At 48.9% G+C, this 25,962-nt stretch overlaps 6 protein-coding genes across 6 annotated transcripts; 2 read left to right on the top strand and 4 right to left on the bottom strand.

The window, feature by feature from the left end:
• Nucleotides 1-2,434: 2,434 nt before the first annotated feature.
• On the bottom strand, nucleotides 2,435-3,359 carry BKA55DRAFT_518890 (thioredoxin-like protein; the record flags this gene model as incomplete). Its single annotated transcript, XM_046188301.1, has 2 exons — nucleotides 2,435-2,683; nucleotides 2,736-3,359. The coding sequence occupies 2 exons, from the start codon at nucleotides 3,357-3,359 to the stop codon at nucleotides 2,435-2,437; spliced, it is 873 nt and encodes a 290-aa protein (XP_046046517.1).
• Nucleotides 3,360-8,207: 4,848 nt separating this feature from the next.
• On the bottom strand, nucleotides 8,208-10,102 carry BKA55DRAFT_576221 (WD40-repeat-containing domain protein). Its single transcript, XM_046193473.1, has 4 exons — nucleotides 9,491-10,102; nucleotides 8,621-9,339; nucleotides 8,476-8,565; nucleotides 8,208-8,407 (listed from the first exon to the last, which is right to left on the bottom strand). The coding sequence occupies exons 1-4, from the start codon at nucleotides 9,618-9,620 to the stop codon at nucleotides 8,270-8,272; spliced, it is 1,077 nt and encodes a 358-aa protein (XP_046046516.1). The 5' UTR covers nucleotides 9,621-10,102; the 3' UTR covers nucleotides 8,208-8,269.
• A 4,868-nt stretch (nucleotides 10,103-14,970) lies between these two features.
• On the top strand, nucleotides 14,971-16,908 carry BKA55DRAFT_596367 (uncharacterized protein; the record flags this gene model as incomplete). Its single annotated transcript, XM_046195936.1, has 3 exons — nucleotides 14,971-15,004; nucleotides 15,078-15,683; nucleotides 15,731-16,908. 3 exons carry the CDS (start codon nucleotides 14,971-14,973, stop codon nucleotides 16,906-16,908), a joined length of 1,818 nt encoding a protein of 605 aa, XP_046046515.1.
• A 285-nt stretch (nucleotides 16,909-17,193) lies between these two features.
• On the top strand, nucleotides 17,194-18,150 carry BKA55DRAFT_596366 (trypsin-like cysteine/serine peptidase domain-containing protein; the record flags this gene model as incomplete). The annotated part of the gene is made up of 1 exon (XM_046195935.1): nucleotides 17,194-18,150. The coding sequence occupies one exon, from the start codon at nucleotides 17,194-17,196 to the stop codon at nucleotides 18,148-18,150; it is 957 nt and encodes a 318-aa protein (XP_046046514.1).
• An 808-nt stretch (nucleotides 18,151-18,958) lies between these two features.
• BKA55DRAFT_108994 (uncharacterized protein) lies at nucleotides 18,959-21,145 on the bottom strand. Its single transcript, XM_046184712.1, has 3 exons — nucleotides 20,613-21,145; nucleotides 20,351-20,512; nucleotides 18,959-20,286 (listed from the first exon to the last, which is right to left on the bottom strand). Exons 1-3 carry the CDS (start codon nucleotides 20,884-20,886, stop codon nucleotides 19,241-19,243), a joined length of 1,482 nt encoding a protein of 493 aa, XP_046046513.1. The 5' UTR covers nucleotides 20,887-21,145; the 3' UTR covers nucleotides 18,959-19,240.
• A 1,302-nt stretch (nucleotides 21,146-22,447) lies between these two features.
• On the bottom strand, nucleotides 22,448-25,260 carry BKA55DRAFT_576209 (pyridoxal phosphate-dependent transferase). The gene has a single exon (XM_046193472.1). The coding sequence runs from the start codon at nucleotides 24,858-24,860 to the stop codon at nucleotides 22,869-22,871; it is 1,992 nt and encodes a 663-aa protein (XP_046046512.1). The 5' UTR covers nucleotides 24,861-25,260; the 3' UTR covers nucleotides 22,448-22,868.
• Nucleotides 25,261-25,962: the final 702 nt, after the last annotated feature.

Below are 25,962 nucleotides of genomic sequence, written 5' to 3'. Positions count from 1 at the left end.
TGAGAGTGAGGTGGGAGGATAAGGTGAGGGGTGAGCGGAAGGCCGGATAATGGGGAAGGGGGGTCTGCGTAGGACTGCGATGGCGGGGGAAGCCTGGAGGAATATTGTGGAAGAATAGATGTGAATGGATGTTTATTTCGTGTTTGTGGAAAGGTTGAGTTTAAGAGAGAAAAGAAGAGAACTAACAGGCGAAGTTGGAGTCACAAAAATGTGGCCTCAACGCAGTCTGGAAGTATCGTTGTTCCAGGTTGCTCCGGGTCCGTAAGGTCCAATGTTGGTGAAGGCGTATAGACCGAGCTTGGCCTGCCTCGCTGCCTGGGGCTGTCTGTCTATGGCCAAAGAGCAAGGCAGCCAAAAAGAGGTGGAGATTTGGCTATTGTGTGCACTTTACGTGGCAGAGGTTGGTCAAATAGAAATCCAGTGCATTGCTGAGGTCAAAAACTCAAATCCAAAGGTTCCTGTTGCGTTGATGCGATGAAATGTGTCGCTGGGCGGCTGACTATGATGATGGCGCACAGTCTGGGGTTCGGGTTGTGAGGATAAGCTCGGGCTTCAAGGCTGATAAGATCACGTTGTGTGCCCTTTGCTGGTGTCGGAAGAAGGGGCTCTCTTCGCATATGGGCAGCTCAGAGAGTCAGGAGCGGACAGTGTTGATGGATAGGAGAAGAGAGACAGGTTGCGTTAGAAAAGATGGATGGAATAAGGCAGACGAAATAGACATTCACTCCCTCACTCAACCTGCAGGTAGTCCAGTTGTGGATCGCTTTGAGCTTGAGCTTACATGACAGATGCTTCGAATTATGGCGTTGCTCTGAACCTAAAATACGCACCCTGTTTCCTGTAACTTTCTGTAAGCTTGAGCTCTAGACATGTTACTTTATCAACAGAAGCGATGAAGCATTTTAATCATCTATTCACCACCTCTCAGGGTTGTTGTGATGTGTTTGATGTCTTTCCCGTCCTCGTTGTCGTCACTTAAACTGGGGTCCCTGCTAGCACCAAAGAGGATCCATTTCACGCCCATTTAGATAGGGCGACAGCACCAGGTAGTTGCTCAAGTCAAGTTTCAAGCTTTTTGTTAACTTTCAAGTCTGCAAAGTGAAAACATTTCATCGAGTCATATATCTTGTACCACTTTTATATTAAACTTTCTTCGTCCTGTTTGTTTTTCACTTCGTGGTGACACGTCTCTGATATTCAGTTTCCTATATCCCCAAGGTAACTTCATATGGGCTTATCGCTTTGCATGCTACTATCGAACCCTGCACCCCCACCATGAACCGTCGTGACCTCTTAGCGCAACTGCGGGGTATGATACTGCTGTTTCGGGCTGAAATAGCCCACTCATTAGACCCCGTGAGCAAACCTCCCGTCTCATCTGTTGTGCTATCAGGTCAGTTTTGAGATAGACTTAGCCGCCGAACCCGATTTCTGTTCTTCTAAATATTGCTATTTAGTCAAGCGCGAGATAAGACTCATAGGAGAGTCATTTCACGAGCTTGTGAATTACACCATTCTCACCGCTATGGTTCAAGTTGTTCAACTACTTGTACAATGCCCAAAACCAACAATAACTAACCAACCGCCGCCCTAAGATGCAGCCCCATGTCTCAATATTCTTCTCATACGTATACGATATTTATGGCATGACGTAAGATGCAATTCAATCGCCCTATTGTATCCCTTTCTGCGGGAAGAATGGCACCCCTGGTTGGGTAATCTGCTCACGCAGGCGTAACAACACCGGATCACATCTATATCAGCTTTATCCAAGAGCACCATGCCCATAAGGATAAGCTGATCAAGAATAGGGATCAGAGCCCATCCTTTGCGTAAGCTAATACACCGGTCGAAGATAAACAAAGGGATTGCGATTTGTATCACCATAAGTGTTCCTGGTTTACCATGCTTCCGTATGTCGTCCAATCCTCAGCACACCAGATTGAAGGAGTGGCCTTACTAATAGCACCATTTCAAGATTCAAAAGAGGTAGTATAAATGATATATTTTATGGGATTTCAATCGCTCTCCCACAAGGATTAACGTATCCCAAGTACCCCGATGTCTACATATCCACATAAAGGTAGGAGGGTATCTCTATCTGCATTGCAAAAGTCCAAATTCTATCCAGAGGCTCCAATATCATTGCATTATTCTCGTGCACTCTTCTCTTCAGCTAAGTGAGCTAGGTCCAGTATTCTAGCTCTTCCTCCTGCTGCATCCATAATCCAACGAGGAAACATAATGCTAGTAAAACATAAGAAATTTCAAGCGTGTCTTCCTCTCCAAGGTAGATCCGACGCTGTGTTTGGGTATCGTAATCAAAGGCGTCAACTGGTAGTGATGCCCATGGGAATAATATAGTGATTGTGTGTCGTAGACGTGGCCGCATTAAGGTGGTAAAGGTATAACAAAGATGACATAACCCAGCACATTATAGAATAGTGTGTTTTTGTAGTAGTTGCTTCAACGATGAGGTGCCAAAGGTCTCATCATCGGGGATCATCTCGATCAGGCCTGTTAGGTTGGCGAACAGGTCACCTTGATTTCGATATCCGAGCATAGCGGGCACGGCGGCGTTGTCAAATTCGATCTCTTCATAGTGGACCTTGACGAAGTGAACCTCGGGGTTGGTCTTGACAATGGGCATGAGTGCTGACTCGATAGTAGCAGAGACCTCACACTGGACGAGTTAGCATCATGTTGGTTAAAGGGACGAATGAATCAAAGCATACCTCATGATCATACACAAACACGACAACAGTAGTCTCCCTTCCGACCTTTTCGATGGCATCGAGGTATCCGAGGGCATCAACCTCGTCTAGTCGGCCATAGATGCGTACACTGGGACTTGTTCGTCGGTTTCTGACAGATCGGCTGGCCTCGCTCTCGAGTTCACGTCGTCGGCTCTCGCGCCACTCAGCAAGGAAAGCCTCCTCGTCGGCATCACTTGCGCTCTTCGCATCGTCATCGCTGCTCTCGGTATCGCTCTTCACGGGAGTAGGAGCTTCAATGCCGAAGATGCTATTGCGGGCAGTGCGGACTCGGTGTCGCCACTTGTTCTTGCGGGCAGCCTCGTAGTTTCTCGCGTCGGCAATGACTCCCTTGACGCCAGTAGCGCGGCCACTGTCGAAAGAGACAGGAGGGAGCTTGATCTCAGAGGCGCCAGCGCCGGTGAGGCGATCGACAGTAGGCATGCGCATTGCGTTATCGATCTGGGCGTTACGGAAAACGTCTTCTTCGGAAAGATCTTGGTAGTTCTTGAGATCGGGGTCGTCACGGTCCTCAGGGTGGAGGGTTTCGCGATATGTGTTCTTGGCGACCAGGTCGTTAAACTCTTCTTGAGCGGCAGTTGACATGACGGGCAGACTTGGGGGGAGGGGGAGATTTAATATGTATGTGTCTCGCAACAAAGTGTAAAGGTGAAGATGGTCAATGCCAGAGCAGCATCCAGGGCCGGACTTAGAAACACAAGTGTTGTATCGTTCTGGAAGATGTGGAGAAGGGGGGTAGAGGAGAACAGGGCACACAAAGGCGAAATCCGAGTTAGAGAAGACCACGCAAACAGGAGTTTATCGATACAGACAAGGATATGGCCAGGAACAGGGCGGTGAGATGAGCGAAAAGCTTGGATCCAAGGGTCAAAAGGTGACGAGGCAATCGAAGTCTAAGGGGATGGGATCCTCTTTTTCCGAGCTTGGTTTGTTTCAGAATTCGAGTCTTTGGTGAAGGAATGTTTAAGGAGGCAAACGGCAGGCATGCAATCGACAAGAAACAATCGAGGAACGCGGTCGAGCCACCTGATGATCTGTCCTGGAAACGGTCAGAGGGCGCAAGACTCGGGCGGAGCAGGGATTGAGCGCTCGTTGCAGGGCGCCGAAATAGAAACGCCTTCACTCAATTCGAATGGATATGGAAATGAGGATGACAATTCTGGCAGTTGGTGGATCGCGCACCAATCAGATTATGGAATAGTAAGCTGAGTATGGTGATGCTAATACCAACCATAACCTTAAGATGCCTTAAAGCAGCCCTTAGAATTGTATTAATGCAGATCTTTTGTTTGGCACCTCCTCGATCAAGATAGACTCGGTAGAGCACACTCCTCAATAGGTTCTCTGACCGCCCATCAAGATTTCTTTTCATCATTGGGTCCTAAAGTCTTCTGATGCGACAACAATAAGACACAATGGGCGCAGAATGGCTCATCAAATGCAAGCCACGCGAGTAGTCAGGGGCGGATAGCTCCAGATTAAGCAAGGATCCAGGGTTCACAACGGCTTTTTACACTTAGAGCAAAAGGCTACGTCTGTGTTATTAATCGGCATGGCCGGATATGGATGCTACGGATGGATGGGAAATGGTCGATGATGTTGCATTCCGTTCTGGGACGGGTCACCTGGCCCGAGAAGTTAATGGGACTAAATTGCTGTTGAAGTTGGACGAAATGAGATTTGATGCGGGAAAGTCGCACCAGTGAGTGCCAGATGGGCTGTTCAGGGGCAAATGTGATGGAAGGCAACGTACCAGTTTTTGGTATGTGGGAGAGGAATTCGTGTGCTGTTTTGGTCGCTTTGACGATACGATCTAACGGTAAATCAAGACGTGAGCAGCCCGCTCATGGTTGAATCACCAGATCATGATCGTATCAAAACTTGGCCTCGTCTGACCTGAGCTTGAAATGCATCAAACAAAGCGCCCAAGGCAACGGAACCACCATCCACACTCACTCACTCACTCACTCACATCAAGTTCTGCGACAATCCAGAAACGGACTCGGCCATGCCACGGGTTCCTGGCATGAACTGACAGGCATTTAACCCCAATCAACCTCAGACCTACAACCAATCATAGAAGAAGAGGTGAATCCACTCTGCCAGGTACGACATGGGTTTCATCTCCAGGCTGAGCAAAAGCCAACATCAACGATACTCGGAAAATTCCTTTCAGACTTACATTCGCCATTACACCATTCGCAAGCCATATCGAAATCAAGTTAAGCTCATCAGAGATTTCTGCCTCTTAGAGACCCGTGCCCTGCCTCTTTTATTACTCATTCCCCAACGTCGTGGCATAAGCATGACCCGGCTTCTTCATCTCCAGGTCCAATCACACGGCCTATGATACCAGGGGAGGCTATAGGGCCGCTAGCGCACTCCGCAGTTGTTTCACGATCTCGTTTCACGTCAGGACATGGATCCAATTGGATACGGTCAAGGAAATAACAGAAGCCGAGGATGGCGGCACGCGACTCTTGCTTTCGCCGTCTATTGAACATGGCTGAGTATGACGACTACGATCGTGGCGTCAACACGGAACGTCAAGGCAGGTGGTGACAGAGCTTGGACTTTAAAATGACGGTCAGGCTGTGAATCACAACCTGAGGATGAATGAATGCATTGTGGGTGGTGTTGTCAAACCAATGCAAAGAGTCATAGCAGCCAACAGCGGCGAATCCTCGCCTGGCGCTTTTCGTCAATGCATTGTTTACATCTCGAAGTGACTTTCGAATCTTGAAAGTCATTCATGCCTTGATCTTTGACAGTACGAATCTTGTGCTTGGACCTATTGGTTTGACAGCTCAGATCGGCCAACTTCATAACTTGAATAACCAAGAACAAGTCATCGCTGTGAAATAAGCAAACCTCGGCTAAGGCAGCCTTCTCCCAAACTATTGACAGGCTTCTAGCGTGTTTCCAATCCTTCTAATGCACATCATCATAAGCCATGGCCATGCCACTCTTATTTCCCCAGACCCAGCCTCGTCAATAACATCATGGCCAAGGCTGACTGGCTCATACGAAGCACAATCAATGGCAGTTTGCTGTCAGAACCTTATGCCACTGCTATTCATAGTATAATTCGGTATTGGCTGCAGCTGTCACGAGAACTTCAAATGTTATAAATTACAAGGTGTCGCTGGCGGGGTCCCTTACATGGTCAAAGCAGTTGGCATAATCTCTATGCTTCGGCTTCCCCGAAGCCTTCTAGAACGATAACCGTATCACTTAGGGCCATGTTTCTGGTTCCTGATTACACTTTGATCAATAGGTTTTAGCATTGATCAGTTCCTGACACATGTCACAACCATTATGCCCAAAACTACAACAGTGCAGCTTCACTATACTGTTAGCCTCGTTCACATCACCAACCAACCACGGCATTGTGTCGAATGCGTCCATGGCATGCCTTTTTCCAAGCTCACCAATAGTGTATCACGGCGACCACGAGAACCCTCGGGCCATTGTCAGACACGGGCTTTGTGATACCATCCTTTGACAACGCATCTCGTCTCTATCCCGTGACGCATCGTCCTACGTGAAGTATCTTTCTTGGTTGTCTTGCTCTTTTACTGGTTCTGAGCACTTTACGGCTGATGTTATTGTCTTCTTGACCTTGTTTCTCCTCTCGTCAAGTATTGTGCTGGGATAGCACCAGTTCTACTCTAACATCATCAATGGTGGGAAAGGAACAGGTGGCTCATTCATTGCCCAAACTGGCTATACTATTGTACCAATGCCCACAAGTTTATTCAGTCCCGTTTCTTTGTGCTCCTCGGTAGGTAAATATGACGAGATTTGTGAAAGTCTTGCGTGTCTCTCAACATTGGCTCTGATATCTGAAGATCGCATCGTCTTCCCACATTCTGGGAATATTTGCACAGTTTTCCCTTAGTTTCTATAACTCTTTTGAAAACGGCGAAAGTACTAATAGTTAACAAGTACATTCCGTCCTTGATATTTAAACCCTCACCAAGCTTGATTATCAAGGCACTCGGAGACAGTGACTGTCATATAAGGGTTCTTTAAACTTAATTCCCCGAGACGGACTTCACATGTGTTACCGGTTACCTAGATGAACACCAAACATCATTCGTTGGTTGCATCTACGTTAGTAACAATGTCCCTATGACAGACAATGAGCACCCACTTGTATCATTCATCCAACACTTCATGGGATGCATTTAACGGGAGTCGTCATCGAACGCCAGATATTCGCAGATCCTTGATCCCGTATGATCATTACAAACCTGCTAGCAATGCTCGCTCATGCCTGATATCATGAACCAACTTCCACACAATGTGCCTTACCGCCAGACAAGAGAGGAGCGAATGAGCGTAGAACGTTGACAGAAAACTTTATTAAAATGTCTATTTCGTCCCTTTTACGGCACCTATCCATCGTCTCTAGTGACCGCCTAACTTAACACACACGTCTGACAGCAACTACACTATACAACTGGCGACGGGCTTGTCTTCCTTTTGGCGCTCGTGTTTCACCCGGGTCTTCTTGTCAAAGCCTGCCCATTGGTTATAACTACCAGGAGCAACGGTGACAAGACATCAAGAGCGATACCGAATAGGTGTGACATCAACATGCCATCGTCCGAACTCGCCTTAACCCCCTGGAAACCCTTTGCAATACCGATTTGACAGACGGTGTGTTTAGATGTTCCTTACTCATCCAAGCCAATGGTCCAGTCGGAGCTTTCAAGCTCGCTTTCAGCACTGAGACTCAAGGCCGAAGTTGAAACAGCAATCGGAACGTTTGCAAAGATTCGCAATGTAAGGGGGAAAGGCGTACAGTTTTGAAACATCATGATGTATTATCTCGAGGTCTGAAATTTTTGCTCGGTATAGCCGTCAACTCCCGTGGATTCCCCTCATATAAAATCGTCCCCCACGACATTGCAGATCTTGGCTCCTTGAATTATTCGTTTTGCAGTAGAAACCGCCCGGAACCGAAAGACATGTGCCGTCGAGTCGATACGCATACAAAGGGCAACTGAACAGAGGAAACCCATCCAATAATACAACCACCCATTACTAACAGCCCGTGTTGTGTCAGAAAAGGGGAAACTATGGTGCAGAGAATTTTGCAGGTGCGAGAAAAAAACAGGAAACGGGGAAAACAGTAAATAGGGAATAATGAAAAGGAGGTATCGCATCAGCCAGTGTATTTTCTTCCCCAAATCCACCACGAATAATCGAGTCCGGCTGGGGAAAGTCGTCGGTAGGGGTATGTGTTAAAGGTAAGGTGCGGTTCGTCACGTCGTCCTGCATTCGCTAGTAGTCGCGATCAAGGTAGGCGTCCTTGGATTTCGGATTCGATGGGCAATATAATCGTTCGAACACAGATGGTATAGTCGCCGCGGCACGTACTGGCATTTATATATCCAGACAAAAGGTTCATAGTCGCAAGGAACAATTAGTATGCCCAGATTTTAAGCTGATGTTGTTAGTCACTTTGCCCTTGGTATGCGATCTTGTCATAGGAAGCAACTTACCAGAGAATCCCAAGATCCTGTGCACAAGCTCGTGCCGTCGTTGCTTACGCCCAAACAGCTGACACGGTTCTCGTGGCCAACGAGAGAGCCGACCTTCTCGCCTCGAGTAATATCCCAAACCTAATTGTTGTATTAGCTCACGAGTTCCAGAGTATGAGCTTGTAATTACAAGCACAATTATGCCTTACCTTGCACTCAAAGTCATCGTAACCAGCGAAAAGAAGACGACCTGATACGGATGTAGCCACCGAGGTGATACCACAGAGAATGGACTCGGACTGCCAATTGAGTTAGTCGAGGTTCAAGAACCAATTTGCCAAGCTCCACACTTACTCCGTAGAGGTTAAGTTCGCGATCCGCGCGGATATCGAAGAGACGGCAAGTAGCATCATCCGATCCGGTCACGAAGGAATGACCGTCAGGGAAGAATTGGATGGCGTTAATATCGGACTCATGGCCAGCAAAGGTCTGGACAGCCTTTCCAGCGCGAATATCCCAAAGCTTGGCGAAAGCATCACAAGCACCAGAGATGAAGGTGTTTTGGTTGGTAGGGTTGAGGCTGATGCTCATCACATCACCAAGATGGTCAGCAAACTCAGTAACCTTCTGGCCCGTCTCAATATCCCACTTCATACAGGTCATGTCACCAGAGGATGTTAGGATGCTGCGGTCGTTGATGAATCGACAGCAGGAAAGATAGCCGGCGTGGCCAGAAAGCTCACGAGCAACACGGGTAGGGCCATCGCGTTGCTGGTTCAAGTTGTAGATGGAGCAGATGTTGTCGAGACCACCGCAAGCAACGAAGTTGCCGCTGGGAGCATAGGCGCAAGTCATGACCCAGGAGGAGCGCAGGGGAATGGCGTGGACCTTGTTGGTGGTATAGGCGTCCCAAATGATGAGCTTGCCATCCTGAGAAGCAGAAACCAGGTGCCTCCTGTCGGTTGACCAGTGCATGGCGTAGATCTTAGCCAAGTGACCCTTCAGTGTTCGCTTGGCCTTCATAAGCTGATTCTTGGGAATAGGCTCATGAGCCTGTTGCGCGACAGCGCGAACTAAACAATTGAAAGGAACTAGTCAGCATTGATTCATAGTTGAAAACAACATGTTGTCAAGACGCGTGTCGATAAAAATCATTATTGATAGCCATCGTTGTTTCGTTTCCCAGAAGAATTCGGGGCGACTAGGCAATCGGGAAGCACGTACGAGTTGTGTCGGCGAGATCATCCTTCTTCCTCTTAATTCGGTCCTTCAGAGTTTCGGCTTCGCGACGAGCCTGCTGAATTCGCGACTGCATAGCCTCGGGGGAGACATCACTGTTGCCTTGGGAGTTCATCGTGATCGACCAGTCAACTTTTGTTGCCGGATGGTTTTACGCGCGACGGGAGGTGAGATTAGAGCGATCTCCGAGGACCAAGGGGCGGTGTCGAGAGATGTATCGAGAGCGACGACGATACTCAGGTCCAAGTCGAGCTCAGGTCGAGCAGCAGAAAAGAGCGACTTTCGAGGTGAGAAATTGACGATGGGCGAAAACAGGAGCTCGGCCGGCTGAAGTTGGTGGATGGATGGAATTGGGCGAAATGCAATGCAAATGCAAGTGGAGAGGGAAAAGGCCGGAGGAGAGAGAGGAGCTGAAGGAGAGAGGAGTGAGGAGGATTCTTAGTGGTAGGGGCCTTTAGGGGGGGAGGGAATGTGAGCTACAGACCCGACTAGAGATGGAGTTAACTACCTGCAAGTAGGTACAGTACAAAGCAGGTCCGGGCAGGGGGGCGTGTGCTTCCACTTGAGTGGGTAATCCCAACCTGAGAGTGGGCGCGGGCTCGACTTGGCCAGTGGCAGCGGCAACAATAACATAATGTCCGCAGACAGATTAATGACCTAGGTAAGCTTCAATTGGTAAGGTAAAGGTACCTAAGGCACGGTTCGGTACGGATACAGGTTACGGGAGAATGCTGCTAACTAACTGCTAGAGTCACAGCACCAGTAACCACTGAAGTACAGAAGGATGAAGGATAGCCCTCCACTGGGACAATATCCAACTTGCTCCTCGTCTTGTTCTTAGAGATATATAAAATCGATCATAATTAAGTTGACTCAATTGTAACCGTCATCGTCGTCGTTACCTGAAATTCGATTCTTGACTATAGAGTTTACCAGCTGACCACAACACCAGTAGCTTTTCAGTATGTCTCAGTCAACTTCATAAGTAGAGGTTCAATCATCCGTTTTCAGGTACACAAGATTCTGGGGATTTATCCACCAAACATCAAGTACCCCCAGCCTACCAAAAAAGCCCCGCCATCAATTTACAGCGGACGCTTCTGCTGCACGAACCTGCAGCTAGAAAGAACCCTGCGGCCGTCGCCGTCGCCCCGACCCTTTTTGTCCACTCCATCCGACCTCCCTCTCCAGCTCAAGCTCCATCCATCCATCTATCCACTCACTCAAACACCATCAACTTTATGTACCGCACCACAACTTCCCTTATCGACATCATCACATTTACTAAATACTTCAATCAATCGACTTTAAATCTTCAGACATACTTTTCATCAGAAATTCTCATACGAATATCCTCCCACTGCGATGCGTCGGTCTGGCCACACAACAATGAGACCGATTGGTCCTTCTCGGTGCCCTACAAGTGCAAGCATCAACGGCGATTCGAGATAAACCAGCCCCTGACCTCGTCCTACCCATCGCCAACTGAGCCCACCCAAGCTTCCAGTAGAAGCTCACCCGTCCACTGAGAGGCCGAGACAGGTCGTCCTGGCGGCGAACAGGGCTAGAGCCTCGCCCCAGAGCGGAGGGTCTTAACCCGAGCTGGGTAGGTGGAGGACTCGAAGGCGCACCACCCCAAGTCAGGTTACTACCCAGATTGCGCCCACTGCATGCGTCCGCCTGCTAAAACTGCATCCACCAGAGCCACTGAGGTGATCTCCCGCCAAATTTGACCATCTTCGATAACTCCAGGTTACAAGCAACGAGGGCCAGCAGTTATATTACCCGAGTTTTGTCAGAAAGCACGGAGTACGTTCTCCCAAGATACCCGGGCGAACTTTGACTTCCAGGTCTTTTCCAGATCTTGAAGACATCAGCAAAGACCCTGGCTCGCAGTAAATCTCCCCGCTAATGGACGATTTCTTGGTTTCTCAAACTGCACCCTTCAGGGGAAGCAGTTCGTGTCTGTTTTCATTTTTATGGATGATTAGCAAATCACACTTCACCTTAAATATTTACTAGCTGCTGGTAGCTCAGGCCCAGCCAAGACAAACCCAGGGCCCGCGCTACTTGTTGCTATCCAAGAGATGATCTTTCGCTTCGCTTCATAAGAAGCAGAAGCTAGTCCAAGAGTACCAACTCCGTCCATGACCATTTCCAAACCTGTCATGAGCTGGTTTCTGACCCACGAACTTTGGGCCTTGTCGACTCCACCAGGATAATTTAAATCCTCGCTGGCTCGTTTGCTCTGTACCAAAGGACCTCCCCAGAAAGGAGTTTCAGTGCCTCTGTTGCTGGGGCTATAAGTCACCACGCGAAAAGGTCCTTGCAACAAGAGTCTTCCGTCTTGCACACGGCTATCACGATTCACGATCCCACGTAGCTGGAATGGGAAGAAACGAATTTTTGCCCTGTTGGCTTGTGTTGGGTGGCCAATGCCCTTTCCCCATAGATGCTCCAAATCTTCGAATTGGCTTCTATTTCCTCACAGGGCTCTCAGATATGTAAGTTAAACCCAGAATTCTGATACATGTATTTTGTAAGGTAAGTCCTCAATTGTTGAAGATTTTCGGTGACGATCTCATTTGAGACAACATTGAGACAAGACACATTGGGATCTAGCCTAGACAACTTGATCAACTCGAAGCAGCAAGGTGTTTCCATACTATCGCAATGGTTTGCGCACTTCTAATGCTGCTGTGTCTTCTTGTTTCTTCGAGCCAATGCTCGTCGTCGCTATTCTTCAACCAACTTGTAGCAATCTGAGTTGCTTTCGTCCGAAGGAGAATTTGTTGATTCAATATCCTACATGGATCAAACAAAACTGCAAGCAAGCCGGGGAACCGATGGATCCGGAGCACCTTGTGGGCCCGAGCCTCTAGTCAAGCTCCGATGAACCCTGGCTTCTTGCAGGACGCAGGACAGGCCTGTTCAGCAATTGAATTGAAATTCGGACCCTGTTTGTATCAAAACTGCTGATATCGTTTTTGGTTGCGTCCTGGCCGTCGATCAACCTTCTGCTGAAGGCGCTCAGATAAAAGGTTGTCGCTGTTCACTGACAGTCGTTTATGTCTGGCGCTACTCAGAATCTAATTGTTGATAGAAATACTCCTTTAGCCTGTGACACCAACACCCACCCGCTCCTATATCCGTCGACTGCTCGTACGACTGCCATTCCGTGGCTCAAACTGGAGGTAGATGCAGCCAGCCGGCATCTGTCCAATATTCAAGTCCAAACGCGGAGTTTATTACACTCTTTCTTGTACAGATCTCGGTCGAATGTGTGTGGGCGGTACCTGCAGCAAAACACACATTTTCAAATGGGACTTTATGCATAGCGTAAGCCCATGAATAAGTCGGAGCAAATGCGGATGCCAAAGTTTCACATACAATCCTATATGACAGACGCATACACGGCAAGGCGTCCAGTGCAACCAGACGTTGGGTTATGTTCTCGAACGGCAGTTGCTCACCATTCCAGTGACATTCCGTTTCTTAGATATTACCGGAAATGTCTCTGGCAAGAAACTCGTACCTTGTTCTGTCACTATTCGTCAACCATATTGGCACATCACCTCATATGCCCTGTGGCTTCAAGATTTACATGGCTCTTGTCTAGTCTGTGCTGCTTGACCAGCTTGATCAGTGATGACTCCAGAATCTTGCGGCGATCAGTGCAAAATATCAAAGCCTTTAGAAGGCTCCAGCGCAATTTACTACGACCCCGAGATATCCACTTGCGTCCGTTGCCGCGCTTGACAGGCCCCTGCAATCCTGCATCTATAAAGTGAGGTCAACCCCCGTCCCTGACCCATTCCTAGTCCGGCCAAGGATAATGAACGATGATGCCCCTGATCAACTTTGCTCAGGGGTTTATTCGTTATTTAACTTTGGGATCTCTGTATCGTATGGGTCTCATTCATCGATTTGCAGCAGTATTCTTCCGCTTAACATCCAGGCCCCATGTCTGCCCTGGTTAACATCATCACTAGCAATTTCGGCTCCATATCCACGTATGGCCCAGAACAGGGGTTTCTGTTATGAGATGCTGCCAGATGTCAGGCCAAGATTCGCAAAGACAGGCAACACCAATAAGTGAAGTTTTATATACCTGTTCCCTTCATCCATTTAGCCATCCTACACACGTTATTGCATCCAGCCACTTTCGTAGTTCTCACCCAAGGTGGTTGTTCGTCGTGACTCCTTTGCTTTCACGGTCATGAGTCGAGTAGTATCTGGAGCCAGCCGGCTTGGCATCCCTTACTATCCAGCTACGGAGTACTCATCGGCATGACATCCCTTACCGAAGCCACCTTTAACGAGTTGGGTTGGAGAGCTTCGAGCGTTGGTCTCCGTATCCTCCCCGGTGCACGACTCATGTCATACCTCCGCTTATTTCCTATTCAGACTCTCATGCAACCACGGCTAGTTTTGATTGTCAAAAATAGGCTCCGTTCCCTTTGCAACACATACCCAGAGATGTATCATAGTGTTGCTGTCGTTTCATCGCCAGCTTTATCTAGATAAATATAATCTCTGTGAAATGGTGTAGCTAAGTCGAAGTTATGTTTTGCTCTTGGTGTTGGTGTCGCCAACTCTATCTGTTGAGCAGGTGATATTGCAGGCGTGACTCAAGAACCATGAACCCTGCAGCAACACCTCAACTGAGTGAATATTTGCTTTGACGCAGCCATGGGTGCAATGCAACACCAGTGATGGTTCCAGTTAACCAGTACAGTTGGATCGAATTAATAAGGAACTCTGAGCTTGAATCAGGACGTGTAGCCTCGAGACAGATAGCAGATCTGGTGTGAGGCACACAGCTCATCAGCAGCGCCGACTTATGAGAGCACTACCCTATACCAAGCCCTACTGTCCCATGGTCAAGTAACAAGACTTGCATGACGAGGAAACCTGTCAAGAGAACGTGCATGATTGCTTATTCTAATCAACCGTTGATTATATTTGTTCTTAATTTATTTATGTTGCATTGGTGTATCTTCGTATTGAAGAATCACCGCTTTCACACCCTCATGCTGTTATGTATTGTATCGCCAGCACGGGAAACATATTGTGATAAGTATGACCTTTGGATCGAGCATTAAAATGCCAGATAATACATCAACAAACTTAAAGGGACGACTCTCTCAACTAGCCACAGCCTCTGAAGACTCGCAGCTCGTGGAACAATGGTATCTAAGAAATGTTTACCTCGGGTAACTTGGACGCTTGGAACCTGCAGCATCTTGCATATCTAGCTGCGTATGTAATACGAACAACCATCCAATGCAACAAACAAGTGGCAGAGCGGCGTAAGCTGACTCACATTTCTTGTCATGTCTCGGACTTGAGAGCCAGCTGAACATATGAAAAAGAGGTTCGCCCCGAGAAGTCAACCACATTTCTTTTAGTTATCTTTATCGCTCTTACATGTTAGTCGTGAACCCGATCTCAAGATATTGATAATGGAGACTCTTGACGTGGCAGTTGTTGGAGCGGGTAAGAAAGTGACTTTCATATCGACTGAGATATTAAAGGATATGCCAAGGGACAGCAAGCTTACATATATCAGGTTGGGCTGGGTTGGTTGCGGCGAAGACTCGCCATCAGTTACACCCCGAAGAATCTCTGGCGGTTTTCGACTCAGCTGCTACGCTTGGTGGCACTTGGGCAAAACATCGCCTTTATACAGGCCTGAAAACCAACAACATGTTGGGTACTTTCGAGTACCCTGATTTTCCCATGGACACAGACACTTTTGGTGTCAAGCCAGGCCAGCACATTCCTGGCCAGATAGTACACAGATACCTGGAGACCTATGCTCGACACTTTGATATATACGAAAAGATTCGATTTGAGCACAAAGTTGAGACGGCAGAGCACCAAGCGAACGGTGGTTGGATCCTAACGGTAAAAGACACCAAAGTTGGTTATCATATCAAGATTAGGACCAAAAGACTGGTTCTTGCGACGGGTCTCACTTCAGAACCCTTTCTACCAATATTCGAAGGCCAGGAAGACTTTGAGGCTCCCATATTCCACGGAAAAGACTTACGCAACCATGAAGATACATACGAAACGGCCAGGTCAGTGACAGTATTCGGAGGTACAAAGTCGGCCTGGGACATGGTGTATCTATATGCCACCAAAGGCATCCAAGTGAACTGGGTCATTCGAGGCAAGTAACATCGTAGGGACATATGTCGACTTCACTGACTCTCATAGAATCCGGTCATGGCCCCGCTTGGAATGCTCCTCCTTATGTTACACCTTTTAAGAAGTGGCTCGAGAAACTCGCCCATATACGGATGTTAACATGGTTCAGTCCGTGCAGTTGGGGTGCAGCAGATGGTTACGTGAAGACTCGCAACTTCTACCACGGGACCTTCATTGGGAGAGCTATCGTCGATAAGTTCTGGAGCATTCTTGGTAACGACGTTATTACGCTCAACAAATACGACTCTCATCCCGAGACGGCCAAACTCAAGCCATGGTCTAATGCCATGTTTGTGGCAACGAGTATAGGGATTCTAAACTATGAGAAGGACTTTTTCGAGGTTGTCAAAGAAGGTTTGGTCAAGATACATATTACCGATATCGAAAGGTTGGGTAAGCAAACAGTGCACTTATCTGACGGCACGGCATTGCATACGGATGTGCTGTGCTGCGCAACGGGTTGGAAGCATGTTCCCCCTATCAAATTCCTACCAGAAGGTATCGCTGAGGATATTGGAATGCCTCATATGCCGTCTCCTAAGTCGTTCCCTTACGAACCACTCCTGGATCAAGTCGACAAGGAGATCTTTGACAAGTTCCCTCGTCTCAGAGATCAGCCCATACAGAAAGTGCAAAATAGCAAGTATCATACACTGCTAGAGGATAAAGGCCTCTCTAGTAATGACGCTATAACGCCATCGACAGCACTGACGCCGTATACGCTATACCATTTCATCATCCCACCATCAAGTCAGTTCCTCAAGACTCGAGATGTTGCTTTTGTGGGAATGCTGGTCAACTTCAGCAACCCCATGGTTTCCCACGTCCAATCGCTCTGGGTGAACGCCTTCTTCGACGATATGATTCCATCTCTCCCTCGAAACCCTTCACCAGAATTTGTATCTCGATTCCAGCACGAGGCAGTGCTTCATAGTCGGTTCGGAAAATGGCGATACCCAGGTGGTTTTGGCCACAGCTTTCCAGACTTTGTGTTTGATGCTGTTCCGTATCTGGACCTCCTGCTCAAGGACTTGGATCTACCAATTTATCGAAAGAATGGTATGTTTGCTGAGATGACAAATCCTTATGGGCCAGAGGATTATACGACGGTGGTGGATGAGTGGAAGGCGAAACAACTTGAGCCAGAAGCTCCATGGTATCAATGGATACACGCGCTCGCTTACTGAAGGATACTACAACAACAACAACAACAACAATAACAGGATAGTCTATCTTTTGGGATGAGAGAGATAGTCGATTTGAGTGTGTAGTATCTATTTTATGAATGGCATTCAGTTCTTAATTGCGCTGACTCCTTGACGTTTCCCGTGATTAGGCAGCAGCACGTTCTCAGCCTCTTTGACTTATATGGCTAGAGCCGTTCATTTCCTCATCACAGAAATTCCAACATCTTCCTCAATATCTTGACTCGAAGTAATAATCTTCAGGCAATCAGAGACTTGAGAGAAACCATGCCTGACATTATTGACTTAACAGCCTCATCTCCACCTATGACACGTCAAACAAGAAGTTCAACTCAAGCACTCTCTTCAACCTCTGCACCCTCGAGAAAGGAGCAGACAATAGACGGTTCCTCTCACAAACCAAAGATAGAAACTCTATCGTCAAGACTCTCTTTCTCTCGCCTTTCCATCTCAGAAGAACACCACGATGCCCTCATCTTAAAACGCAACTGGCTGACCTCTCACACTGTTCCCCTTCCCCAAGATGTCCTCCGATCTCTCGTCCTGAGTCCAAAGACATACCATAGTCCAGTGGACGCAACATTCGTCTTTGCACAGTCTGAGGCTGGAACTGCAGTCTGCATCTCACCCGATGGCGTCCTCCTCACCTGTGCCCACTGCGTTGCGGAAGAACCCTCTGAGCTCACTGCCAACCCATCATGCGTCCTCGTATCATCAAATGGAAAGGTTGTCTCGACGACAGTGGTAGCTTGGGATCCAATACGTGATCTCGCATTACTTCTGATCGACAAAGCCGAGCTTCACCACAGACCGTTTCCCTATGCTTATATCGCATCATCACCTCCCAAGTTCAACTCCAAGCTCCTATGCATAGGCCATCCGGGCTCCGAGGATCTCGAGGCTGAACGCAGTGGTGTAAAGACAGAGTACGACACACTAGTTCTCAGCGAGGGGACCTTCTGTGGGCTAGATAAGGATCAAGATCCGCAGGATAATAGTGAGATCGGTGCTCTTAAGCATAGCTGCTGGACGTACTGGGGACATAGCGGTGCAGGATTGTTTGATCGAAAAACGGGGGCGTTGGTAGGCGTGCATTCAAGCTGGGACGACGAGACAGGCATGAGGAGGGGAGTACCATTGGAAGCGGTGGTTGAGTTCGTCGAAGAGGTTGAGGCGAGCAAGAGGGAAGACTTTACAGAGGAGTGGCAATGGTATATGAGGTGAAGTCAGAACCTAATGATCATATCCGTGGCTTGATATTGAATGGGAAACGTGCTTAGAAGAGGTACCATGAAAGAAAGACATGATTGTTGTCTATCAACTTCAACTTCAAAAGGATGACTCTTAGTCTACACCGCGCAAGAGTCTGTTGCCACAAAGCTCTAACATCATGTCCAATTCTTATCAACTGCCAGCATATCCTCTTATGCAAGGCAGAGTCCACAAGATCCGACTCACAAAGATCCCGGCTTCTTAGCCCTAACACTGTTTGTACATTGACCTGACCTGACCTGACCCGATCCAACCCGTGCTTCTCGCCCATAATTACCAACCCTTCCTCCATGTTCTGTTCTGTACCGTGCTGTGCTGTGCTGTGCTGCGCTGAAATTAAGATGCAAGCCCCCAAAAATAGAACCATGATGAACATTCCCGCCGTTTGTTGCAGAATAACACCTAGTCGACTTTTCAAACGCCGTAACCCGCAATGTCCCCATGATGAATTTGATGAAAAAAAAAGCTGCATGCGCATGGATGCCGTGGCTTGATCGTTCACTTCCACAGCAACGTCCTGCCTCAATGAGCATCCCTTTGACAAAAGCAAATACCTAGCTTCGAGTGGAACCAGCCGAGGAACCGAGTTGCTCTAAGCTCTCCCTCCAGTTGCCCAGCCCTGCAACTCTCTGAACCCTGGTCTTCAAACAAGCCTCCCCTCTTAGTTTCCGAATCTGTCAATAATGTGATTCAGCCCAAGACAAACGCGGGTAGCCCAGAGGAGTGTCTGGCGTTCCGCCCCATAATAGCCCATGGCTGGTGTTTCAGGTTCACCACCTCAGCTCAGAAACGCTGACCCACTGAAACAAACATCACCAAACGTCATGCAGGCCACCTCGACAGGTTTGCCGACTCTTGCCTTGTCCCACTTCCAAGAAACGCATCTAGACCTGGTGGTTAGTGCCGACTCTGCATGTCAGACGTACAGCATGCGTCTCGTGCTCACCACTCGAATGGGCTCGGGTTTCGGTAGGCGCCGTCCGATACTCTGCGTTTGGATTGTTGGGAACCTCCACCATGAGGCACCCATTCCGAGTAGAGTTTAGATGATTCCTCCTGGGGGATCGTAGCCTGTTGGCGCCCCTCTCGAGGTGCTGCCCAGCCCTGCGCTTCCTGGCTCTCCATCTAAAGGTGCTGTTGTTGTCTTTCGTAGCATAAACATGGGTTTCTTGCCTTCCTTATCCAGTTGCTTAAACAGAATCAATGGCTTCTCCTCGAGACCTAGACAACGTTCCTGATCGCCGTACACAATATAGAGAGCATACTGGTCCCATGGAGCGTTGATCTGGTACTTTTTCAGCGCAGCAGGAAGAACCTTGTAGCAGGGGTCCTCCATACTGACACGGAACGATTTGAAGATCTCGACTGAAGCGTTGCTCTGACTGGGTGTATCAGGTACAGGGGTTTCTCGTCGGCGGGGCGGCCCTTGCGGTGCCTTTTCGCGGGAGGTATAGACTGCATTGGCGTGACCTTCATCGTTGAAAGTGGTTCGTGTGGAGGGTGTCGGTGCTTCACTACGGTAGGATCGAGAGGCGAGGGTCGTAGCGGACATGTGGGTCTGAGGAGATGTCGGGGAGGGAATGTTGGGTGAGGGATACGAAGGGGAGGAAGAGCCCTGACCACCTCCGTTCATAGCTGCAAGATGGGAAGACGATAGGACGGCTCGCTCTGCAGCACTTGCGGGATCCAACGCAGTCTCCGCTATTGACCTCTCGTGCGTGGATTGAGTGGGTGATGCATTCTTTGGTGTAGCTCCGATGAGAATCTTGCGGGTCGAATATTGTCGCTTGACAGAGCTTCCAGATTGACTCGAGCCCGGGGGTGGTGTTGGTGCGGGGGGCGATATGGTTGTTTCGTAGCCATAGGCCTGCTGGCTGTTACCACTCAGATTGGGCAAAGGCTGCTGCGCATCCTTGACCAAGCGCAAGGCCGGGAGCATATCCTCTCGCAATCGTCTGAAATCTTCTGTCATTCGTCGCAGATCCTGTTCGAGTAGGTTCATGCGTTCATCGCGGAGACGGAATTGTTCGACAAGATGTTTGATGTCCTTGATAGTTGCGGTAGCATATTGCGCTTCGGCGTCGGCGGCTGCAGGGGTTACAGGTTAGAATCAGGCCAGTCCACCCAAGAGGGGAAATCGGAGACAACGTACATAGGGGGAGGTAATGGTCGCTCTCAATGGGGACATCTTGAGCCTTTTTGACATCATAGACGCTTTTGAGGATCGTTAGGCGATGTCCCACACTAGCAATGCCCATGCTCTTGAGATCATCATGTTGTAACGCTACCAGGGCCTCGCCAACAATCTCGTTTTCTGCAGGTAATCAAATGTTAGCTATCACAATATCCCCTCCAATGTCTGTGGCACCATCCGTCGAGGAGATGGGATGGCATGCTTTGGACCAAAGACGCACCTATAAAGCGATCGGCATACTGTTGAAGACCAATGGTGCCAATGAAATCAGCACATTCCTCAACGGTCCATTCGGTGATGATGGTTTCTGGGAGACGGTCGGCGCTGCTGCGGTGGCCGTATGTAGTAGGAGTATGCTCTGCAGAGGTCGAGAGCTCGGAGTCTATGGGGGAAGCCTCAGAGTTGGTGATAGGAGAGTGGTCGCCCATGCTTCGCTCGTATTCGTCGTCGGCGTCGGACTCGGCGTAAGCTGTGCCACCATCGAAGCTCATCATTCTGACGATTATGAAAGAACAGTCGCCAACAACGGAGGCGGGGGCTGAGACGAAAGACTAATTCAGGCGACCGTGGTGGTGGTGGTGATGCCACAAACAGACAGATGCGCTTGATCGGGCACCGTAAGATAGAAAGAGAGAGGACGAGCGTTGGCGAAGGACAGTCGGTCGAATGCTTGTAAGTCTTTCATTCAAATCGTGATCGGAACGTCATAAAAAGAGAAGCAATGCTCAGGAGTACGAGGTGGGAGACGTCAGGGTCGAGGAAGTGGGCGCAGCCTGGAGGACGATTGGACTGGAGTGGATTGAATGCGAGAACAAATCGAATGGACGAATAGAAGATAGAATGGGCTGAGGAAAGGCAATGTCGAAGTGGGAAAAACGAGCCGATCCCAAGAGAATAAGTAGACCCAAGCCGAGACGCCTCAAGGAGGACAAATACCGTGGAAACGTTAATAAAAAGAGAAAATAAGAGAGTCGGAGGTAGCCAGAGGAGAAGAAGGCGGCTGGTGGTGGTGATGATGACGGGGTGTTTGTGTCTTGGTCTAAAGGTCTTGTCTTGTCTTGTCTTGCTCGGTCTTGGTCCTGGTCCTGGTCCAGTCCAGGTCTTGCTTGTGCTCTCGCTCGTGGAAGCGCTTGGGGGTGGAAAGGGAAGAGGAGGTCCTCCACTCCGAGTTACCTAGACCTATTGAAATGGCAGCTGTCTTAAGGTACCTAGTACCTGAATTTGCAGGCCGCAGTAAGCCCTTCCGAGCCCAACACGGATGTACTCCGTACCTATCTCATGACTTGGCCGCTCGCTTGGTGGACCTCGCGGCCGGCCTGGGAGGGACTTTGAATAACTGATCCTCCACTGAGAACACGGCTTGTCTCCCGTCCCGCTCCACTGACAGCATCCCCCTGTAGGTACCCCGGCCAGGGCCCCTCACCACTAAATAAGTATGAAGCCTGGCTGCCGCTGCTGCAGCCCGTTAACCAGCCCAACCATTCCATTATTCGACCCTCCTATGCACGTCTTCAATCAGTCATTGGATAGTTTCTGTATACCTTTTCAGTAAACAAACAACCAAACTTAATGCCGTTCTTGGACGGTTTTCTGTCTTGAGTTGTAGTGCGCGTTTAGGAAAGTCTTGGGCGTTGACACAAAACATAATCTAAGCCCTGGCAAGCCGCTCATTGAAATGTATTGAGCTCCTGGTCCACTCAATTAACCTCAGCTTGTCTCTCCTTCAAACACCATTGGACCTTCAACATCAGGGAAACCATTCAAGATGGAAGTTTACGGATGGCTAGGAGGCTCAAGCCACATTTGAAGTGACAGTTCGAGGTATTCTGAGGAAACATTGTGCGTTTGAGACCGAGCCTCCAGCATTCCCATTCAACAGTTAGGGAATCGGCCTTGCAATGATGCTATAGACCCCTTGGAGATTAGCAAACTTCCGAGGCAAGGTATTTGATAACGAATATAGCTTTTATAAAAGCTGAGAGGATATGCCATGGTTACCCATGAGTATATGCGACGGCGTATCAATGTTTACCGAGATATATGACTTGGGATCTTCGTGTATACGTTTCTTTGATTACTTGAAGCAAATCTATGCTGCTTCAGATCTATATTTGTCGACTAACAATTACTCTATATGCCATACGCATCCCAGCCTTGCGACTTAGGTTGGTAGAGTGAGTCTTGCTCATGATTCCCATTCCCAACATGGCCCATTACCTCAACACGCCTTCAACTCCATTAATCCATTCCAAAAAAGAAAGAGAAAAAAAAGGCCCTCCCTCTTGCATGAAAATTTGGGGGCAAAAAGGGCGACAGTCGCCAAGAACAAGCCATTAAACGTCGTGCAACGTCGCATTCCTTCACAGGTTGTATCTATGAAAAGCGTCAAACACCACTCAGACCACTTCTGAGCACATGGGTGATTATAAAGATGTATCAAACACCAGAAACAAAATTTGATTAAGAGGCCAAGATATTAGCGTAGGGGAATCTTTGAGTCCTGGACACCGTGTTGGACAACGTCTTCTAGGCTCCAACGAGGGGCCTTGAGGGGAATTCTGCTTTCCTTTCTCCATTCCTTTTCTTGCTTGGGTTCAATACCCTCAGGAAGATGTTCCAGTCCTCCTGCTACTCCGGTCGAGAACTTGATCTGCAGGATGTCACCAACTTCGTCGCATGCAGCCAGCAGACGGTCAAGATCCTCCTTGTTGTGGGCAGCAGAAACACAGAAACGGGCGCGAGAGCTGATGAGTGGGGTCGCAGGGTAACCAACAACAACGACTGAGATCTTTCGTCGAAGCATTTCGTGACTGAAAGCAGGGAGCTTGGCGGGGTGGTAGAGCATGACCGGAATAATAGGAGAGTCATCATGACCGTAGACGATAAGACCGAGACGCTTAAGTCCGAGACGAAGGTAACGAGAGTTGAAGGCGATGCGCTGGAGACGCTCCTCACCTTGGCCAGGGCACAGTTCGCCAGTGATAAGTTTCAGAGAAGCCAAGATTTGCATGAGCACACAAGGAGCCGGAGTCTCGCCATACTGAGTAGCAGCGTTGGTGCTCTTGAGCTTGTCAATAATGTGTTTCTCGGCTGCGATATAACCACCGTTGGCACCAAAAGACTTTGTCAGAGTTCCCATGAGAATATCAACTTCGGAGGGATCAATGCCAAAATAATCGCAAACGCCACGGCCACGGGGGCCAAGAGCACCGACAGAGTGAGCCTCGTCAACGAAAAGATAGAACTTGTACTTGTTCTTCAGAGCAAGAATACCGGGAAGATCACACATGGTACCCTCCATAGAGTAGAGACCTTCGACAACGACCAGAATCTTCTTCCAGGGACGGTGAGTGCGGGGTTGACCTTGGGAGATAGCTTCGCGAACAACACGTTCCAGATCGGCCATATCATTGTGCTTGAAGCTCTGAATAACGGCACCAGAAAGACGAGCACCAACACGGATGGAGGCGTGGTTGAGTTCATCGGAAATGATCAGACAACCCTTGGAAACAATGGCGGGGAAGGAGCTGGAGTTTGTGACATAACCCATAGAGAAAACCATAGAAGCGGGCTTGCCAACGAATTCGGCAACCTCACGCTCAACCTCAAGAGCAAGATCAGAAGTACCAGCAGCACCACGGGGGCTGCAGAAGCTGATTCCATACTGCTTGACACACGCCTCCACAGCGTCGGCACAGGGACCTTCAGACTGGGCAAAACCAAGGTAGTTGTATGAACTCATGTTGAGAGTCTCGGTGTAGGTGCCGGTATATTGATAGGTGCGGTTGAAATCGTCGGACTTGCGGTCCATCAGTGTGATGAAGCGTCCAGGGACGCCGGTGGTAGGACGAGCGAAACAATCATCCAGACGCATCTTGAGACGTCGGACGTAAAAATTGTCAAAATCACTATTGAGAGCTGCATAGCCGTTGCTGGCTTTGAGGGCGCGATAGTGTTTAGGGTTTCCGAAACGCTTGCCAAAGAAATCGCGAATATGACCAAGAACAATCAGGATCAGGTAGCTGATGTAAGTGGTAAGAATGAAATAATAAGGAGGCTCATCCTCGACAGGGGCCTGGAGAGGTTCTCCATGAGACTGGCTGGTGTATCGATGACTTGAGTGGAGGAGAGGGCCAAACTGAGCGTCGGCACGCTTCTGTCGGTCGATTTCCTCGGCAGACTTGGGCTGAAAGAGAGTGGTTGTCGAGGCATCGATGCTGTTGGGGTCGCCAGGGCTCGCGGTTGAGAGGGAGATGGTAGGCAGACCTGGAGAAGGAGAGAATCCAGTAGCAGCGGCTTGGTTCTGCTGAACAGCGGCAAGAGCCTGCTGGGCACCTGTAGACTTGGGGCTACTGGAGAAGAAGTTGGTGATACGGTTGCCTTTTGAGGTAGAAGGGCGCCTCTCGCCCGACTTGACGGGTTGAGACATGGAGGGTGAGGATGAGAAAGGATTAAGCCGACGGGGCATCTCTCCTGGCACAGGTGCGTTGGGTTGGTGAAGGCGCGAACGTAAGGGAGGCTAGATCGCGAGAAGTCGAAGGAGGGTAGGGCACCCAATTGTACGCAGAAGGGCAGAAAGTCGAGAGTCTGGGAGCCAGGAGCGAGTGTTAGTGGATGTGCGAATTCTAACAATCGATTCACGATTCGCCGCAAAGCATATTCTGTAGATAGGAGGTTTGTTGTTGGGAACCCAATTGCTTTTCAATGCGGATGAGGATATGTGAAGCAGGAAAGAAAACAAGACTCAACGTGCACCGCGATCGAGAACAAGCTGCAACACAAGCAATGGAGACAAAGATGTTGAGCTGGGGCTGATACGCGGTACAACAGATGTTGATGAGGAAGAATTATGAAATTGATAAAAAGAGGTGACGACTGAGTTTAAAGTTGAATTGGAGCGCTGTGCAGTGCTGCGCGTAGTGGTGCGTGGTCCAGGAGGCACAGGGGGGCGCAGGAGGTGGCGTCGAATCAAACTTGGAAAGTGAAGATCCGCCCACTGCAAATTGCTTGTGGGCCTTCGACTCGAGTAGCGGGGCCAGCCGTGGTCCAGCCAAGAATCGCTTAAAACACCAGACAGATGATGGGATGAACCGATGAAAGAGTGATGATATTTGATGAAGAGAGAATGATATCGATTATCAAAAATGTAAAGTACCACTTACCCAGTCACTACTCAACAACAGAACAAACTGTTGTGCTGCTGTTCCAATTCCAAGTACCGAGACAAGCGTTGCCGTTCCAAGGAAGACAGATCGATCCAAGCTCAAATCGATCAGGCCGCAACGCAAGGGCGTATAATCGAGTAGCGGTCGTCGATGACTTAATTCGGCGGTCAAGCGAGATCGATACTGCTGAAGAGTACTGATCGAGAGCAACAAAGCGAATTGATGCTCGAGGGGTAATTAATCAGCCCTGGGTTTAGTTTAGAGCTGGATGCTTGTGATGGGATAAATGGTATTAGTCGGTGGACTCTCTCGATCACTCGGCCGAAGCCTGTCTGCAAGTGGGCGACGAAACACAACCACGGCCTAACAAGCAGCAAGAGTGATAATGAAAAGAGAAGAGAAAGA

This window comes from Fusarium redolens, assembly GCF_020744475.1.
Source record: "Fusarium redolens strain MPI-CAGE-AT-0023 chromosome Unknown BKA55scaffold_13, whole genome shotgun sequence".
Classification (NCBI taxonomy): Eukaryota; Fungi; Ascomycota; class Sordariomycetes; order Hypocreales; family Nectriaceae; genus Fusarium; species Fusarium redolens.
Note: the sequence above shows the minus strand (reverse complement) of the source record. Positions and strands in the feature narration are given on the sequence as shown.

What these genes read in the sequence shown, in the direction of transcription:
- BKA55DRAFT_576221 (XM_046193473.1), bottom strand. Translation starts at nt 9,620, where the DNA reads ATGAACTCCCAAGGCAACAGTGATGTCTCCCCCGAGGCTATGCAGTCG. An exon ending in TGATCTCGCCGACACAACTC is followed by an intron (nt 9,340 to 9,490) that starts GTACGTGCTTCC and finishes TCAATTGTTTAG; the next exon opens with TTCGCGCTGTCGCGCAACAG. An exon ending in GCGAACTTAACCTCTACGGA is followed by an intron (nt 8,566 to 8,620) that starts GTAAGTGTGGAG and finishes CTCAATTGGCAG; the next exon opens with TCCGAGTCCATTCTCTGTGG.
- BKA55DRAFT_108994 (XM_046184712.1), bottom strand. Translation starts at nt 20,886, where the DNA reads ATGATGAGCTTCGATGGTGGCACAGCTTACGCCGAGTCCGACGCCGAC. An exon ending in GTATGCCGATCGCTTTATAG is followed by an intron (nt 20,513 to 20,612) that starts GTGCGTCTTTGG and finishes GATTACCTGCAG; the next exon opens with AAAACGAGATTGTTGGCGAG. An exon ending in CGACCATTACCTCCCCCTAT is followed by an intron (nt 20,287 to 20,350) that starts GTACGTTGTCTC and finishes TAACCCCTGCAG; the next exon opens with CCGCCGACGCCGAAGCGCAA.
- BKA55DRAFT_576209 (XM_046193472.1), bottom strand. Translation starts at nt 24,860, where the DNA reads ATGCCCCGTCGGCTTAATCCTTTCTCATCCTCACCCTCCATGTCTCAA.